Source organism: Urocampus carinirostris, chromosome 13 (assembly GCF_059441175.1).
Source record: "Urocampus carinirostris isolate Australia breed hairy pipefish chromosome 13, RoL_Ucar_1.0, whole genome shotgun sequence".
In the NCBI taxonomy this organism is placed as follows: Eukaryota; Metazoa; Chordata; class Actinopteri; order Syngnathiformes; family Syngnathidae; genus Urocampus; species Urocampus carinirostris.
This window is the reverse complement of record NC_142361.1, coordinates 39608040-39625106: the sequence shown is the minus strand read 5'-3', so window position 1 is coordinate 39625106 and position 17067 is coordinate 39608040. Positions and strand designations below refer to the sequence as shown.

The 17067-nt window shown below is 42.7% G+C and overlaps 1 protein-coding gene across 2 annotated transcripts in view; it reads left to right on the top strand.

Moving 5' to 3' along the window:
* The window catches only part of inpp5a (inositol polyphosphate-5-phosphatase A), a 288035-nt gene that overhangs the window by 221049 nt on the left and 49919 nt on the right, over positions 1-17067 (top strand). For both annotated transcript variants that reach the window (XM_088351848.1, XM_088351849.1), the window contains exons 10-11: positions 3360-3455; positions 5877-5951. In XM_088351848.1, the coding sequence (XP_088207974.1) occupies positions 3360-3455; positions 5877-5951 (171 nt within the window). The remainder of the gene's footprint in view (positions 1-3359; positions 3456-5876; positions 5952-17067) is intronic.

The window sequence follows — 17067 nt, the reverse complement described above, 5'->3', positions numbered from 1 at the left end:
GTGCGCGAGAGTGCAGCGGCTTCACACGTCTCTCCAGTAAATCTTTTTACTTTTAGTGTTCTTTTATCTCTCATCTTTTCTGTTCCTTTATCTTCTTGGGTGTTTTACCTCACTGTGAATGTGTAAAATTGGAGTGTCATGCCCAATTTCGTTGTCACAATATGTTAGATAGATAGATAGATACTTTATTCATCCCCGTAGGGAAATTCACACTTCCAGCAGTCAACCCTGTTGTTTATTAACAGATTAACATGATGCCCTAGGGGTGCTTGTAGCGGAGTGGATGACATCACACGCTAGTCCAAAAGTTCGACATCCCTGCGGCAGATGGAAATCTTTTCTTTGTGTCCAGGGATACACCACCTCGTGTTAGAGAGTCCGCCTCCTCTCCGATTCCCGCAGGCTTTCGTGTCTCTGTATAGCGGCGCTGAAGCCTGATAGCTCCGGGTAGCTCCGGGTGGCTACACTTTAGCGTCCGCAATGCTAAACGTGAGCCACGTTTCCGCAAAACACAGCAACTGCGCTCCCTGTGCGCTTCGATGTTTTACCCAGCACTCGTTGGTCTTATTTGGTAGTGAGTTCACATTTACCATGATTACGGATGGTACCGAAGACTCATAACGCCGCTAGCCGCTTCGCTAGCTCCGGCTCTTCTTCCACGATAGGCCCGTTCATCACGCCGGCACGAGAATTCTTCAGGGCAAGGAGTTGATTCCTTGAATAAACGCATTTTTGTGCGCTAAAACTCATGTCCATAGGATAGAAAGTAATCCATAGTGTAGTTGTCAAAACGGGAAGAAAAACACCGAAGATAGAAGCAGACAATAAAACAAAAAAATCACACAAAGTGAGAGATAACATGGTAGCTGCTGGAAAGGCAAGTTCTATTCTATTCTATTCTATTCTATCCTATTTAGACATAAATGACCTTTTAAAAAAATAATAATTCAAATCCCATGTGTTGCATGCAACCTTAGGTGAAATGATGCTAAATATGCAAATGTAGGGTCATCATTGTTTAATACACTTTTTCGAAAGTATCTCCACCAATTGTGAAAACCCACATTGTCATAAGATGATTGTCTCCAAGTGTTGGAACAATGACTTTTTGACAGGGAAAGTATCTCTTACCCGGCTCACTGGTGCCTTCTTCGGCCTATTCATTGCACAAAGCTGCTTAAACGCACTTAAGCGCATTAGCATTTGGCTGCCAGGTGACCGTATTGACCCTGCATTTGGATTGCCTAAACGGGCGAAAGATGGAGTGTTTGTCAGGGGTTTAGAAACGCCAGTTTTAGGTTTAGAGTCGAGCAAAAATGGCGTTCGTCGTCAATCCTGCCAACTCTACGTTTCATCATCGCCAAAACTGCGCTCATTGGGGACGTTTTAGCTACAGGGGCCTTTTCTTTCGGCTATATTGGCTTGACCCGATTATCTAATCTGTGCTTTGAATTTCAATCAGCTCATCCAGTGTCTGCCGTGCGGTATGGGAACCACGAGCTGAGGGATTACCTCATTCAACTGTCTTCAAACACAGATGGTCGAATGTTTAACTAATTGTTGAGGGAGTCCACAGAGGGGAATTGAACCATACTCCCAGTCCATGGGGTCAGTACATTGGTTCAGTCGGAGAGAAAGGACAGTGAGGTGATCATATCAGGGAAGGTTCTTTAAAATGCCTTTAAATGATGTTTTGTGTTGGGTTTCCTTGTTCCAGTAATTGTTTGTTACCAGATTGTAAAAGAAGCTAGAGTGTTGTGTGTGTGTTAGTGCTTTGTATGTCGATTAAAGTCTTTAATGAATGAATGATGAATGAAAACTTTATTTGGAACATTAAAATAAAAACAGAACAAAAACAATAACTCAACAACAGAATAATGTTACATAATCAGGGTTGGGTAGGGTTACTTTAACTGGATTACTTTCAATGACTTTTGGATGACTCCAATACCAAATATGCTCATAAAAGACAAAAGAAACTAAATAGGAATAAAATGATGACTCAACACGTGGTAAGCTTTCTCTCCTGGCTTTGATCTCTTTGATCTCTGGCAAAACTAACATAAAATGCAACAGAAACCAGGGTTGGTAGGGTTACTTTAACTGGATTACTTTCAATGACTTTTGGATTACTCCAATACCAAATATGCTAATAAAAGACAAAAGAAACTAAATAGGAATAAAATGATGACTCACAACACGTGGTAAGCTTTCTCTCCTGGCTTTGATCTCTTTGATCTCTGGCAAAACTAACATAAAATGCGACAGAAACTAGGGTTGGGTAGGGTTACTTTAACTGGATTACTTTCAATGACTTTTGGATGACTCCAATACCAAATATGCTAATAAAAGACCAAAGAAACTAAATAGGAATAAAATGATGACTCACAACACGTGGTAAGCTTTCTCTCCTGGCTTTGATCTCTTTGATCTCCGGCAAATTTAACATCAAATGCGACAGAAACCAGGGTTGGGTAGGGTTACTTTAACTTGATTACTTTCAATGACTTTTGGGACACTCCAATACCAAATATGCTAATAAAAGACAAAAGAAACTAAATAGGAATAAAATGACTCAATTTTGTGCAGGCTTGGGGAGTAACAGAATACGCAGAACGGCAAAAATGATGTTGGCAAGCTGTTTAGATTTATTTTCATTTTGTTTCTGTCGCAATTTATGTTCGTTTTGCCGGAGATCAAAGAGATCAAAGCCAGGAGAGAAAGCTTACCGCGTGTTGTGAGTCATCATTTTATTCCTATTTAGTTTCTTTTGTCTTTTATTAGCATATTTGGTATTGGAGTCATCCAAAAGTCATTGAAAGTAATCCAGTTAAAGTAACCCTACCCAACCCTGTACATAATATGTTTGAAAAGGGGTAGTAAGAAGCAAATGCTACCTACCCCTTCATCTTCCCTATTAAATACACCAATGATAATAACAATAGTAATAATATTAATAATAACAGTAATGATATAACAATAGCAACAATAACAACAAAGTTCACCATAGTTGTAGACGCACTATTCCCAATCTCTCGTATCACTCATACCCCATTTTTCTTATCTCTGTATTCCGCCAGGAATGTTTTTTTTTGTGTTTAAATTTGAACACGTGAAAGGTTGGACATTGTTTGATCTCGTTTTGTAAATTGTTCCAAAGTTTGACTCCGCACACAGACACACACATACTTTTCCTGGTGGTTCTCACCTATGGGAATATGAATTTACTACAGCCCCTTAAGTTATGATTTCCCTCTTTCAGAATGAATAATTTATGGATGTTATTTTATTTTCATAAGATGGTCATTTTATGAACATAAAACATCGACTGAACATTCTCCTAATGTTTTCACTTTCAGACTCTATGCCCTACCACCACCATGCAGACTGTAAGAACCACGGACACCAACGAAGTGGACAAGATAATATTTCGAGAAAGTGATAATGATAGAAAGGTAAGCCAGTTGTTGTATGCAATTTTTCTCATTTCAAAACCAAAATTTTTTTTGAAAGGAAATGATCAAAGCTATATATGTCATGATTGCCGATTGAGGGCACCTGCGACTGTTTAATTGGCGCCAACAGCCTGGACAGCTGATTGGCTGATGCACTCTTTTCAAACCCCCGGCTTCCAAGAGGAAGCCGTCAGATCGTTATGCAAACTGTTGCCACCAGCTCAGTAAGCTCTTACGTCCGACTCTGTTCCTGCCCTGCTTTTCTCTGCCTGATCTTCCTTGCCAACTGTTTTCCGGACCTGACTTTGCCCCGTTCTGCCTGCCTGTTACCTTATCTGTTTTGCCCCGTTACCTGTCTGCCTCCTGTTGCCGACTTCGACACCGCCTTTGCTCTCCAGTCCTGGCCAGCGTCCGTCAGCCATCGGATCGTGGAAGCAAGCCCTGCTCTCCCTCCTTATTAATAAAAACTGAGGTTCCCTCCCTTTTTAGATTCAAACTATCAATTATACTAGTTATTTACTTAGATATTTTGGAGGTTGACAGAACCTTTTTAAACCCACTCCTACATTAAAAGTACACGTTCAAGCAGCGATTTCACCATTTTGTCCTGCACCCCCTTCTCCAGGTCCTAAAACTTTATTATTTTTATATTTATCATATAAATTCATTACAGCCCGTGTCAGGACCAAAACGGAAACAGAACCCAATTGCGTAACGTTTACGACACGTTTTATTGAAGGAAAGCAAGCGGAAGGGCTGCGCCTACGATCCGGTCTTTGCTGGACGCGGGAAGCAAGTCGCTCTCGTACTCGGATTGTGATCCGAACACGGAAGTGGATCTTCCGTAGCCAACGATGGCGTTGTCAGGGAGAGGAAAACTGGTCGGTAGCCGGGACTGGGAGAGCAAGGCGTGGTCGGAAACGAGTTGTAAGCCGGGACGGGAGAGCAGACGTGGTCAGGAGCAAAACAGGTCGTAGCCGGAGATAGGCGGGAGCACAAACGGGACAGGTGGGAGTCAAGGTCGAAAAAGACTTGCCTAGTATACACTGAGGTTCAAAGACGGACTGACAACAGTGGACGGACAGGACTGTGTTGAAGTAGTGACAGGGAGCCAATCACAACCCGTGGCGGTTGGCGCCAAATGAGTAAAAGTAATCGTGACAGTTTTATTGATTAAAATAATGATTTTAAGTCTGTTTTAAGGCAAACTTAGTCCCATACCTTTTTTTTTTAATAACTCCTACCTTACCCTTTTACCTATTTTGCCACAATGACACTAGTTCCCGATTGAACAACTTTTTAAATGTCAATATATGAAAAGTAGAATTAATCAAATTTGTTAATTTTATTGCCAGTTCTACCCATAAGGCACATAGTCGGAAACGAGTCGGAAGCCAGAAAGGGAGAGTAGACGTAGTCGGGGACAAAAATGGGTCGTAAGCCGGGACAGGAGAGCAAAGGTGGTTAGGATGAAATGATCTGCATTTATATAGCGCTTTTCCAGTCAATGAAGACTTCCCAAAGCGCTTTACAATGTACTTCACACTTTACCCATTCACACTCACACAAATAGGGAGTCAGCCTCCAAACGTTTTAAGGATAATCAAGATGCTAAATGGTAAATGGTCTGCATTTATATAGCGCTTTTCAAGTCAAGACTTCCCAAAGCACTTTACAATGTGTTTCACATTTCCCAATAGCGGCCGTGCAGCCATGTAAGGCGCAAACCTGCTTATTAGGGGCACTAGTGGTTCAGTGTCTTACCCAAGGAAACTTCGACATGCAACACGGAGGAGGGGGATTCGAGCTGCGGTCTCTTGATCCCAAGACGAGCGCTCTACCTCCTGAAACAAACGGGAGCAAAAACGGGACAGGTGGGAGTCAAGGTTTAAAAAGGCTTGCCTAGTATACACAGAGGTTTGCAGACAGACTTACAACAGGGTAGTAACAGGACTGGATTTAAATAGGGACAGGGAACCAATCAGAAACCGCGGCGGCTGGCGCCAAATAAGCAGTCACCGGTGATTCCAATTGGTAATCATGACACGCTGCCCGTTTTTTAAAGGCGTATATTGAGAATCTATTTATTGGTCGTTTAAAAAAGGTTAATTGAGTAATTGTAAGACATTTGTTATAAGTTATGGCTCATTAGAAGAGTAGAGAACTGCTACTCTGTTGAAATTCACAAAAAAATACGGAGACACTGCACAGGTGATGCTTTTTTTTATTGTTATTACTATGTAATAGTCCATAAGTCAAACGTCCACAACGATTAAAAAGAAATTTGAGACGCTGCGCGATTCGATATTGCAGACACGTGTCGAACGAACTGCTCAACAACACAGCGCTGTTCATTAGTGCTCTAATTACTGAGTGCTCTTCCCATTAGTAAGGATATTAATCAGAGCTCCTTCTCTTCAGGTCGTCCTTCAGCTCGAGAAGAAGCTTTTTAGTTACGTCAACCAAGACGTTTTCCGGGAAAACAATGGCATCCCGGTAAGTCACCCCAATGCCTCCTAACCTTTTGGATATTCATCCATTCTCAATCATTTCTTCATTGCAAGTCACTTATTGCAGGTTTCGTTTCTTCTATTGACCTGGCAGACGTAGAATACCCACGACTGCCATTCGTGACGCATTGCATTGATTTGTAGTCAGGGTTGGGTAGGGTTGCTTTAACTGGATTACTTTCTATGACTTTTGGATGACTCCAAATTCAAATATGCTAATAAACGACAAAATAAACTAAATAGGAATAAAATGATGACTCACAACACGTGGTAAGCTTTCTCTCCTGGCTTTGAACTCTTTGATCTCCGGCAAAACTCAAATGCGACAGAAACAGAATGAATATAAGTCCAAACAGCTTGCCAACATCATTTTTGCCATTCCATGTATTCCGTTACTCCCCAAGCCTGCACAAAATTTAGTCATTTTATTCATATTTACCGTAAATTCCAGACTATAGAGCGCACCTGACTATAAGCCGCACCCACCATATTTTAAGAGGAAAACCGATTTTGTACTTACACAAGCCGCCCCTGTATATAAGCTGCATGCGCCCACATTAAAATATGTAACACGAACACAAAATTAACCCAAACCTGCGATTGAAACTGAATGTCCTTCATTAAAGCACACAGCCGGCAAAATGAACGGAAAATGATAACGTTACTTAAGGTTTGATGCAGACCTCCAGAGTCCGGGTCCCGTTGAAAGTAATCCAAGGAAAAAAGTGTATATTTCCAAAGGTAAGGGTGGGCAAAATATATATTTACTATTGTCCGCCGCGTCCACAAACACGTCTCACATTTACTCCACTTCCCGTCAGCCCCCGTGGTTTTCATCCCTTCTTTTTGATTCGCCCGTACAAAACATATCAGAATAAGTCACACCTAGGGACAATTTGGACCGGCCAATTCACCTGAAATACGTGTTTCTAAGAATGTGGGAAGAAACCGGAGTGCCCGGAGGAAACCCACACAAGCACGGGGAGAACATACAAACTCTGCACAGGATGCCCGGTAGCTGGATTTGAACCCATGACCTCAGAACTGTGCCGCACACGCGCTGACCACCGCGCCGCCGTGCTGCCCCTACTATGAATTAGGGATGATTGATTTTACAAGAGTAAAAAAGGCGGCATGGCGGTTGAGTGGTTAGTGCGTCTTTGGCACAGTTCTGAGATCATGGGTTCAAATACATCTACCAGCTTTTCTGTGTGGACTTGCATGTTCTCCCTGTGCTTGCGTGTGTTTTTCTCCAAGCACTCCGGTTTCTTTCCACCTTCAGGAGAAATGCATGTTCGGTTACGGTTCAAATTGTCCTTAGGTGTGAAAGAACGAGTTAATTGTATGTCTCTGTGTTCCCTGCGACTGGCTGGTAACCAGTTCAGGGTGTCCCCCACTGCCAAAGATGACTAGGATGGGCTCCAGCACCCCCGCGACCCTACTGAGGATAAGCGGTGCAGATAATGGATGAATGGATGGATGGCCAGTCCAAATTGTCTCTTGGTGTGAATGAGCGAGTGAATTGTATGTCCCTGTGTGCCCTGTGACTGGCTGGCATCCAGTTCAGGGTGTCCCCTGCTCACTGCTCGAAGATGGCTAGGATGGGCTCCAGCACCCCCGCGACCCTACTGAGGATAAGCGGTGCAGATAATGGATGGATGGATGACCGGTCGAAATAGTCCCTTGGTGTGAATTAGCGAGCGAATTGTCTGTCCCTGTGTGCCCTGTGACTGGCTGGCAACCAGTTCAGGGTGTCCCCTGCTCACTGCCCGAAGATGGCTGGGATGGGCTCCAGCACCCCCGAAACCCTACTGAGGATAAGCGGTGCAGATAATGGATGGATGGATGACCGGTCCAAATAGTCCCTTGGTGTGAATTAGCGAGCGAATTGTCTGTCCCTGTGTGCCCTGTGTGCCCTGTGTGCCCTGTGACTGGCTGGCAACCAGTTCAGGGTGTCCCCTGCTCACTGCACGAAGATGGCTGGGATGGGCTCCAGCACCCCCGCTACCCTACTGAGGATAAGCGGTGCAGATAATGGATGAATGGATGGATGGCCAGTCCGAATTGTCCCTTGGTGTGAATGAGCGAGCGAATTGTCTGTCCCTGTGTCCCCTGCCCACTGCCCGAAGATAGCTGGGATGGGGTCCAGCACCCCCGCGACCCTACTGAGGATAAGCGGTGCGGATAAAGGATGCATGTTTAGCTTTTCGAAGGTTAAATTTGCTTCACTAGGCTATAGGTGAACATTTTTCAATGAACATCCGTTCTGTCCAGCCCTCAGCCGGTAGCAAATGTCTTTATTTGTCCCGCCGCTCATTTAATGTGACACCCCTGGTTTAGAGTAATCGGGCACCTGATGTCGCCAACATGAAAAAGAGAGGCAGGTCACCGAGCTTCATCACTTACACACGAGCATTTCTCATGCTCTTGCCGACGCCACACTGATAAAGTTACAATAAAGAGATATTGAAACAGAATCAATGAGCCTGAAAAAAAGGGGAGGGAACTCTGCGGTTGTGCGGATGCCGAGCATGTCCCGAATGCAGGACGCAAACATAAAAAGGAACCCGCGTACACAATTCCATCTTTCCACCGGATGGGAGCCTTGCCGGAGCCCAGAAAATTTAATCTTCCCAAATCCTCATCAGGGCTCTCCATCGTCCCGCCCTGACAGCGCCGGGGATAATTAATTATACAATTTCGACGGGGATATCGACTAAACAAACCTATTAATCATAGCAAAAGTCAATAGGCATGGACACATTCAATCATGTCCCGGCCAATGATTACTCCTCTCAAAATACAATAATTATTTTCAAGAGAAGCCTCGAATTAAATTTCTGTCAAGCCGGTACAAGTCTTGCAGTTGATGAAGGGTGCAATGATTTTTTTCCCCCCTTCTCCTTTCAAACTGAAGGAGGGATATTTATCCATTTAGAGGGGTAGTTTGTTTTATCTGGATCATAACGCTGTGTGTTTAACTAGACCAGGGGTGTCAAAGTCATTTTAACTCGGGGGCCACACGATAGAACAAAAATTTTGTCGGGGGCCGGACGAGATTAAAGAGAAAGAAAAAAAAAAAAAGAGAGAGAGAGAGAGAGAGAGAGAAAGAGAAATAAATACAAGTACAGTGCCTTTGTGAGAGAAACCTGTCTCTGGCAACATTAAGTTGACATATTTCAACCTGCAGCTTGTTTTTCCCTTGCGCTTCTCTGAGTGTTGTCTCACGGGCCGGATTCAATCCCTTAGCGGGCCCGATCCGGCCCGCGGGCCGCCTGTTTGACACCTGTGAACTAGACTATCAGATTATCTCGGAAACGCCTATTATGCCATCTATTTTCTCTGACTTGGCCAGGGAGGAGGCAGAGAGAAGAGCAGGCTCCAGTTACACAAGGACGTTGTTTGCATATATCTGCTTGGCAAATTCGATTGTTTCTCATGGCTATATAAGATGCAACCTTATTTTGCCTCGTGTGCATGTTTACCTTGCGTTTTATGAAACAAGATTGAATTTGGACTGCATTAGGTGTAATATTTGAAACCACAATACACTTTATGTAAATACTCAAGACAATCGAACAGTCGAGTTTAATTACATATAGTGTCCTTCCAGATAAATGGATGATTCGAATTGAATTATAGTTGCTTGTGGTGGTTTGGTTAAATTTCGAAGTATCCAAGTTTCAGGGCATGGAAAAAACAGGAGGTTATTTTTTAGTTCATCACAATTATTTAAGTAAATGTAATGATAGATGCATGCATTTCCCTTATAATATTAAAATTTTTCATTTAGTCGATTTATCCATCCATTTTCTGCACCGCTTATCCTCAGTAGGGACACGGGGGTGCTGGAGTCCATCCCAGCTATCTTGGGGCAGTGGGCAGGGGACACCCTGAACTGGTTGCCAGCCAGTTGCAGGGCACACAGGGACGGACAATTTGCTCGCTCATTCACACCAAGGGACAATTTGGACTGGCCATCCATCCATCCATCCATCCATCCATTATCTGCACCCCTTATCCACAGTAGGGTCAAGGGGTGCTGGAGCCCATTTCAGTCATCTTCGGGCAGTGGGCAGGGGACACCCTCAACTGGTTTACAGCCAATCACAGGGCACACAGAGACAGACAACCATTCATTCGCTCATTCACACCTAGAGACAATTAAAACCTGGCAAATTAACCTGAAATGCATGTTTTTTGGAATGTGGGAGGAAACCGGAGTGCCCGGAGGAAGCAAGGGGAGAACATACAAACTCAGCACATGAAGTCCGGTAGCTGGATTTGAACCCATGACCTCAGAACTGTGCCGCACACGCGCTAACCACTGCCCCGCCGTGCTGCCATAGAAGCTAAACAAATATATTTATTTATTTTTGCAAAACGCACATCTTTCTAACCTAAATAAAGAATGAAAAGTTTTTGTGGGTGCTATACAAGGCTTTATGGTAGTAGTTTTAGTGTATATGTGCAAAAATTAATCAGTCCAAAAATATTGCTGACCGCTATCGCAAAACATTGGATTGAGAAGGAATCGAACCCAGGTCGCGGCAATGAGCGTGCCAAATTCCAACCACTAGACCACCAGTGATGTAGATGACAGACAAAAAGGCATTCGATTCGATCTCATTTTCAAGTCAAGTGAAGTCATGTTTATTTGTGACACCCTTAATCACAAGGAGTCTCAAAGGCCTGCACAGACCACAGTTTATTGCAAACCACAGACTATTAATACACCTTCCCTTGATCTAAATCCTACATGAGGGCAAGGAAAAACTCAAACCTCAACATGAGGAAAATGAGGAAACTTTGAGAAGGGACCGCACATGAGGTAATCCCTCTTCCAGGATGACCACGCCAAAATTAATGTCGCAATAAGAAAGTAGTATGATATTTGCCGTATCCAAGCTAAAAAACTCCCAAACTTTAGAAGTTTTGGTACTTGATGTTGTAGTTTGTGTATGGTACTGCTCGAGACAGAGACACTCTTTCACATGAGTGACGCTCAGCAGAGATGCTATTCATGTCGAGATGCATCATTTTGTTGGAATACGTATCCAGTGACAATAAACAACAATAAAATTGTCGATTATATTTACCGTATATTCCGGACTATAGAGCGCACCTGATTATAAGCCGCACCCACCACATTTTAAGAGGAAAACCTATTTTGTACATACACAAGCCGCACCTGTATATACATGCCCCCACATTTAAACACAAACACAGAATTAACCCAAACCCGACTTCAAGTCCCGCGATTGAAACTAAATGTCCTTCATTAAAGTCCACAGTCCAAAAATCACAGCCGGCAAAATGAACCGAAAATGATACCGGTACTTAGGGTCGATGCAAACCTGCAGAGTCCGGGTCCCGTTGAAAGTAATCCAAGGAAAAAAGTGTATATTTCCAAAGGTAAGGGGGGGAAAAATATATCTGATGAACACATTTACTCACGCAACTCCTTTTTCTTTAACCAACTTTTTACCTCCTCTTCTGTCCTTGTCTGTCCCTCACCTTTAGCGGTCCTCACTAAAACTCGGCACCTCGCGTTTGTTCCGCCCCTCTTTTTTCGTTCACGCGTGCAAAACATATCAGAATAAGTGTCTAAAATAAATACAAATAAATACATTACAAAAATATACAGTTGCAAATACATATTATACATGGGTTACACATATTTACAAAGAAAGACGGTACACCGAGAGAGTTTTCAAAGCTTTAATAATAATAATATAGCTTTGACAGGGCAGTTAATGGTAGCAAGACTCGAGCGCCGCTAGCGGCCGTTAGAAAAATGTCATAAATTGGCCGCATCACTGAATAAGCCGCAGGGTTGAAAGTTAGGGAAAAAAGTAGCGGCTTATAGTCCGGAATTTACGGTATTGAGTTGACAACGTTGACTAATTGTTGCAACGCTAACTCGAAGGCATTTCTTGCGTGCTTCTACCCAAATTGTGGAATCGCTGTCCTTTTCCTGACACGCGTCTAACTTCTTTACCGCATAATTCAGTTATGGAAATCATGCAAAGTTCAGCAGTGCAGGCCAGCGTGCATTTGGGTCCTCCACCCCCCTCCCACGGTACCAATCGGCCACCTCTCTGTCAGTCATTTTATGGCTTTTCCACACCAAATAATGAAGGTCTCATAAAAAGAAGGAAAAATATTGCCCCCTGCAATGAAAGCCAAGTATGAGGTGTAAAAATCAAATTAAATGACCTTTCACCCTAACATTTATGGATGGCTTTTAACAACAGCGGGCGTTGTCACGGGGGACATTTGACAAGATTTAAATCAAAGGACAATTACAGGTGGAGATGGACAGTCGGGGGCCAAAAAGCTCATATCCCCAATTTTTTTTCCCCACCCTTCGACTCCCGGCCTCAACTAACGCCGGATCTCTGATTTAGGGTCAGGTTTTTCATAGGTGCAAAGTCAGAAATTCCAGTATTTGACAGGGTAGTTCGAACCCAGACACTTCTTCATCTTGTGTGATATTCTACTGCATCATCCGCCATCAGCTCCTCCACAACTCCCAAGGTCAATTCTGGTTGACAAACTACTCTTGGCTTTATAATGTCAAAAGGCCTTGAACCAATGTTCCAAGTCATTTTCCTTACGGGTCTGAGCGTTCGCACAAAGTCGGTGAGCAACGCTTGAAACAACAGTGAGCAGCGGAAATCCCAAGTGTGGCAAGATAATTCATTATCAAACATGTCCAAAACTTGATATCAAGTTACATTTTGCTGAGTTTCCGGCAATGCAAAATGATTTTTATCTTTTGAATGAATTGACTCATGTACGATTGCAAAGGTCGTGCGGCCTACAAACGTCGTTTGTTCTTACAATTCTTTCACAAGTTTCCATTCCTTTTTTGGGGGGTCTCATTTAGTCGGTTGCACGATACACAACTGTATTTAATCATATTTTTTAGTGGAAGTACAATGTTGGCAACAAGATTGACTTGGTATAGTTGGAAATTATGTGAATGCAACACAAACTTGTTTTCCCTATTTTTTATTTATTTTTTTAATTCCTTTAAAAAAATCTCATTGTGTTTATTTTTTCCTAGCTGTCCTTTATTTCCTTTGTTTCTTTCTTTTCTTTTTTTCTGCTTTTTTTCTGATTTTTTTTTTTTCTCTTCCTTTTGTTTCTTTTTTTCTCAGCTTTTCACTACTTTTTCATTTTGTTATTTTGTTTCTTTTTTGTTCTATTCCCCCTACTTTTTAGTCATTTTGTGAATAATTTGACATTATATTTGGTCATGTTGGGATTAAAAAAGAAAAAACAACCCGAAGAGCCGTTTAGGACCCAAAAGAGCCGATTCCTTTTAGTGAGCCGAGCCAAGGGAGACGGTTCTCGACAAACTCTACTAACTTTACTCAACTTTGTTCTACTTCCACTCGACTTCAAAATACCGCATTTAGGACACAACGTCAGGGGAACCCGTGTATCCCCCTACTTTTTAGTCATTTTGTGCACAATGGTACATAATATTTGGTCATATAGGGATGAAAGAAGCAAAAACAAACTGAAGAGCCGTTTAGGACCCAAAAGAGCCGATTCTTTATAGTGAGCCGAGCAGAAGAAGCCGATTCTCGAAAAATTCTACTGACTTTACTCAACTTCGTTCCACTTCGACCTTGACTTCAAAATACCGCATTTAGAAAACAGCGTCAGGGGAACCCGTGTATTTTTACCTTCATGCACTGTTACTTTGACTTAATTTGCTTCTTGATTAGCAATTTCGAGCCCTGATTTTTGTGAGCTGGCTAGATTTTCTTGTGCGCGTAAAAGCTCTGAGTAGTGCCCAATTGCGCACGCACGCAGCTTAGAGGGAACATTGCCTTGAACCAATATGAGCTGTTTTTTAAACCACTCACCCGCCACGGCTTCGGATCATTATGCTTAATTGACCTGGGATGAAATGTTGCGTGAAATTCTGGTCCATTCACCTGAACGAATGACTCGACGTTCACTTTGACCAAATCGCAAACACACACGGCCATATGCTACTCGTCCGCTGAGTCGACTCTTCTACCCACTTAAAGTATTTGTGTTATACCTCATTTCTTTTAATCAGTCTCCGCCCCTTGATCTCGTCCAAAAATATGTGTAATGTAACTAAAGTTTATATATATTAACAGATAGGTGTTGATCTTTTATGATAAACTAGATTAAATCAAGTCAAGTCATGTTTATTTGTGACACCCTTAATCACAAAGAGTCTCAAAGGGCTGCACAGACCACAGATTATTGCAAACCTGATTTAAAACCTACATGAGGGCAAGGAAAAACTCAAAAACCTCAACATGAGCAGTGTTCATTTGACCTCTGAAAAGTGATGGGTCCCAGGCAGGGGTCATCAGTAAATGATTTTTGGAAAAAAAAAAAATATTTAAGTGCGAAAAAATTAATGTTAATTTTTTCGCGGCAAGGCCAATTAATGGGTATTTATTGGATTTCTAGCCATTAATTGGTAATTTAATGGTATACTAGCCGGTGACGACAGGAAATTTTCTATCGATCCAGGATTGGATGACTCCTGCTTCTTTGCATCACTTTCTTTCTTCAAGTGCTGACTTTTAATGTGGCTTTGCAAATTGCTCCAACCGGTGTTGCGCCGTTGGATGCGCTCGGCGCCACATGAGCAGCGCCATTTGCCGTTGACGACATCAATCTGCGTGAAGTACTCTCTAACCATTTTTTCCTTCGGTCCCATAACCGTGCGAAGATTACAATCAATACAGCGTAGTAGTAGTGGTGTACAACGTGTGCGTATGTGCATCCACAACGTACGTGCTTGAGGCAAAACGTGAGCCAATCAACAAGCCCGATTTTGTCCCGACCAATAAAAAGCTGCTTTGCAACCACACTACGTACGTACAGCTACCGTGTTTCCCCGAATATAAGGCCGGCCTTACTTCAAAATCATCGTCAAAAATTGAGGTTTTGAAATAAAAATATGCGCAAAGGTAATAAATTTTCGCTAAAAATTTCTTAGAAAAGCATTGCCGTTGTTAAATAACGTTGATATCTACGGTTTTCATAGGTAATGTGAGCCTGAATATTTTCGCAATTAATGGGTCGCAATAATTGCTAATTATTTAAATTTTGCAATAAATGGATTTATGAGTTTAAGCAACCATTCCATTAATTGTTCGCAATTAATGGCATTAATTTTTCACCAATCATTTATTGCTGACCCCTGGTCCCAGGGACTTGCATGCTCAAAAATTTATGGGTCCCAACAGAGATCTATGGCTCCCCACAATTTAGTGTTATCGAGGTTGAAATTGTAAATCGGCGACAAATATATAATAGAAATCTATACATTCATTCAGTTTTAATCATCACAGTTAATTGGTAATACAAAGAAGTTATCACATCATATTTTTCAGTTCACAGCAATATTTTACATTATACAAAATAATATCGCTGAAATAATTATGTTAATCTATATTTTCATTCCATTTTAATCATCACAGTTAATTGGTAATACAAAGCAGATATGACTTCAGATTTTTCAGTTCATATATTCTTCGTGGTTTGCTGTCCCGCCACAGTTGTAATGCCTTCTCAAGGTCCATGCCCTAACAAACTGTCGTATTTTCCGAGAGAGAGAGAGTGAGAAAGTGAGAGAGTGAGAGAGTGAGAGAGAGAGAGAGAGAGAGAGAGAGAGAGAGAGAGAGAGAGAGAGAGAGAGAGAGAGAGAGAGAGAGAGAGAGAGAGAGAGAGAGATTAAATGAATAAATAAATACTAGTTCAGTGTCTTTGTTCGAGGCACCTGGCTTTGGCAACATCAAGTTGACATATTTCAACCTGCAGCTTGTTTTTCTCTTGCGCTTCTCTGAGGTTAAAAGACAGAGAGAGAGAGAGAGAGACAAAGAGCAACAAGGGAAGAGTAAAAGAGGCAGACATGGTCGGGAGGGGGGGGGGGGTGTTTGATCGAGAGAGAGAGAGAGAGAGAGAGAGAGAGAGAGAGAGAGAGAGAGAGAGAGAGAGAGATTCAAGTACAGTGTCTTTGTTTGAGGCACCTGGCTTTGGCAACATCAAGTGGACATATTTTAACCTACAGCTTGTTTTTCTCTTGCGCTTCTCTGAGCGTTGTCTCGCAGGCCGGATCCAATCCTTTAGCGGCCCTGATCTGGCCGGCGTGCTGCCCGTTTGACACCTGTGCATTAGGATAACTGTGTGTGCCGCCACATTTTGATTGGCTTTAACCACAGGAGCGGTGGACGGATGGCGAGTCGGGGTGGACGGTGGAGCGTGGGGTTGCATCCCATGCCCCGCCATTTCTCATCCACACTGTGTGAGTCTCTCCTATGACCCCGCCAGCGTGAGTTTGATGAATGTGGCCCAGCTGCCCCCTTGAACCTCCCAGACTCCGACCGGGAGGCCCTGCCGGCTGCGAGTAATGGCCGCTGTTCTACACGGCTGACACACAATCACAAACAGGAACGCAGAAAACCGACGTCGAGACGTCAGACAGCCATTTCAAATTGACACGCAATCATAAGCCGACAATCGTAGACACTGAATATAACCAAGTCGTCCCTTGTGATGTTTCAGCAACTCATGTTTATTTGTGACACCCTTAATCGCAGAGTCTCAAAGGGCTGCACAGACCACAGACTATTGCAAACTACTGACCATTTATGACACCACTCCCTGATCTAAAACCTACATGAGGGCAAGGAAAAACTCCAAAACCTCAACATGAGGAAAATGAAGAAACCTTGAGAAGGGACAGTCTCAAAGGGCTGCACAGACCACAGATTATGGCAAACCACAGACTATTATGACACTATCCCCTGATCTAAAACCTCCATGAGGGCAAGGAAAAACTCACAAACCTCAACATGAGGAAAATGAAGAAGCCTTGAGAAAGGACCACACATGAGGTTATCCTCCTTCCAGGATGACCAGGCTGGAATGGATGTTGCAATAACAAATAATAAACAAATAATGTCAACATAAAGTATAGGTTATTCATATTCTATAGTAGGGGTGGCAAACTAGTTTGACACAAAGAGCCAAAGTTTTTAACCGTGAGAGTCAAAGAGCCCTACCATGCACTGACCCACATTAGACATAACCTA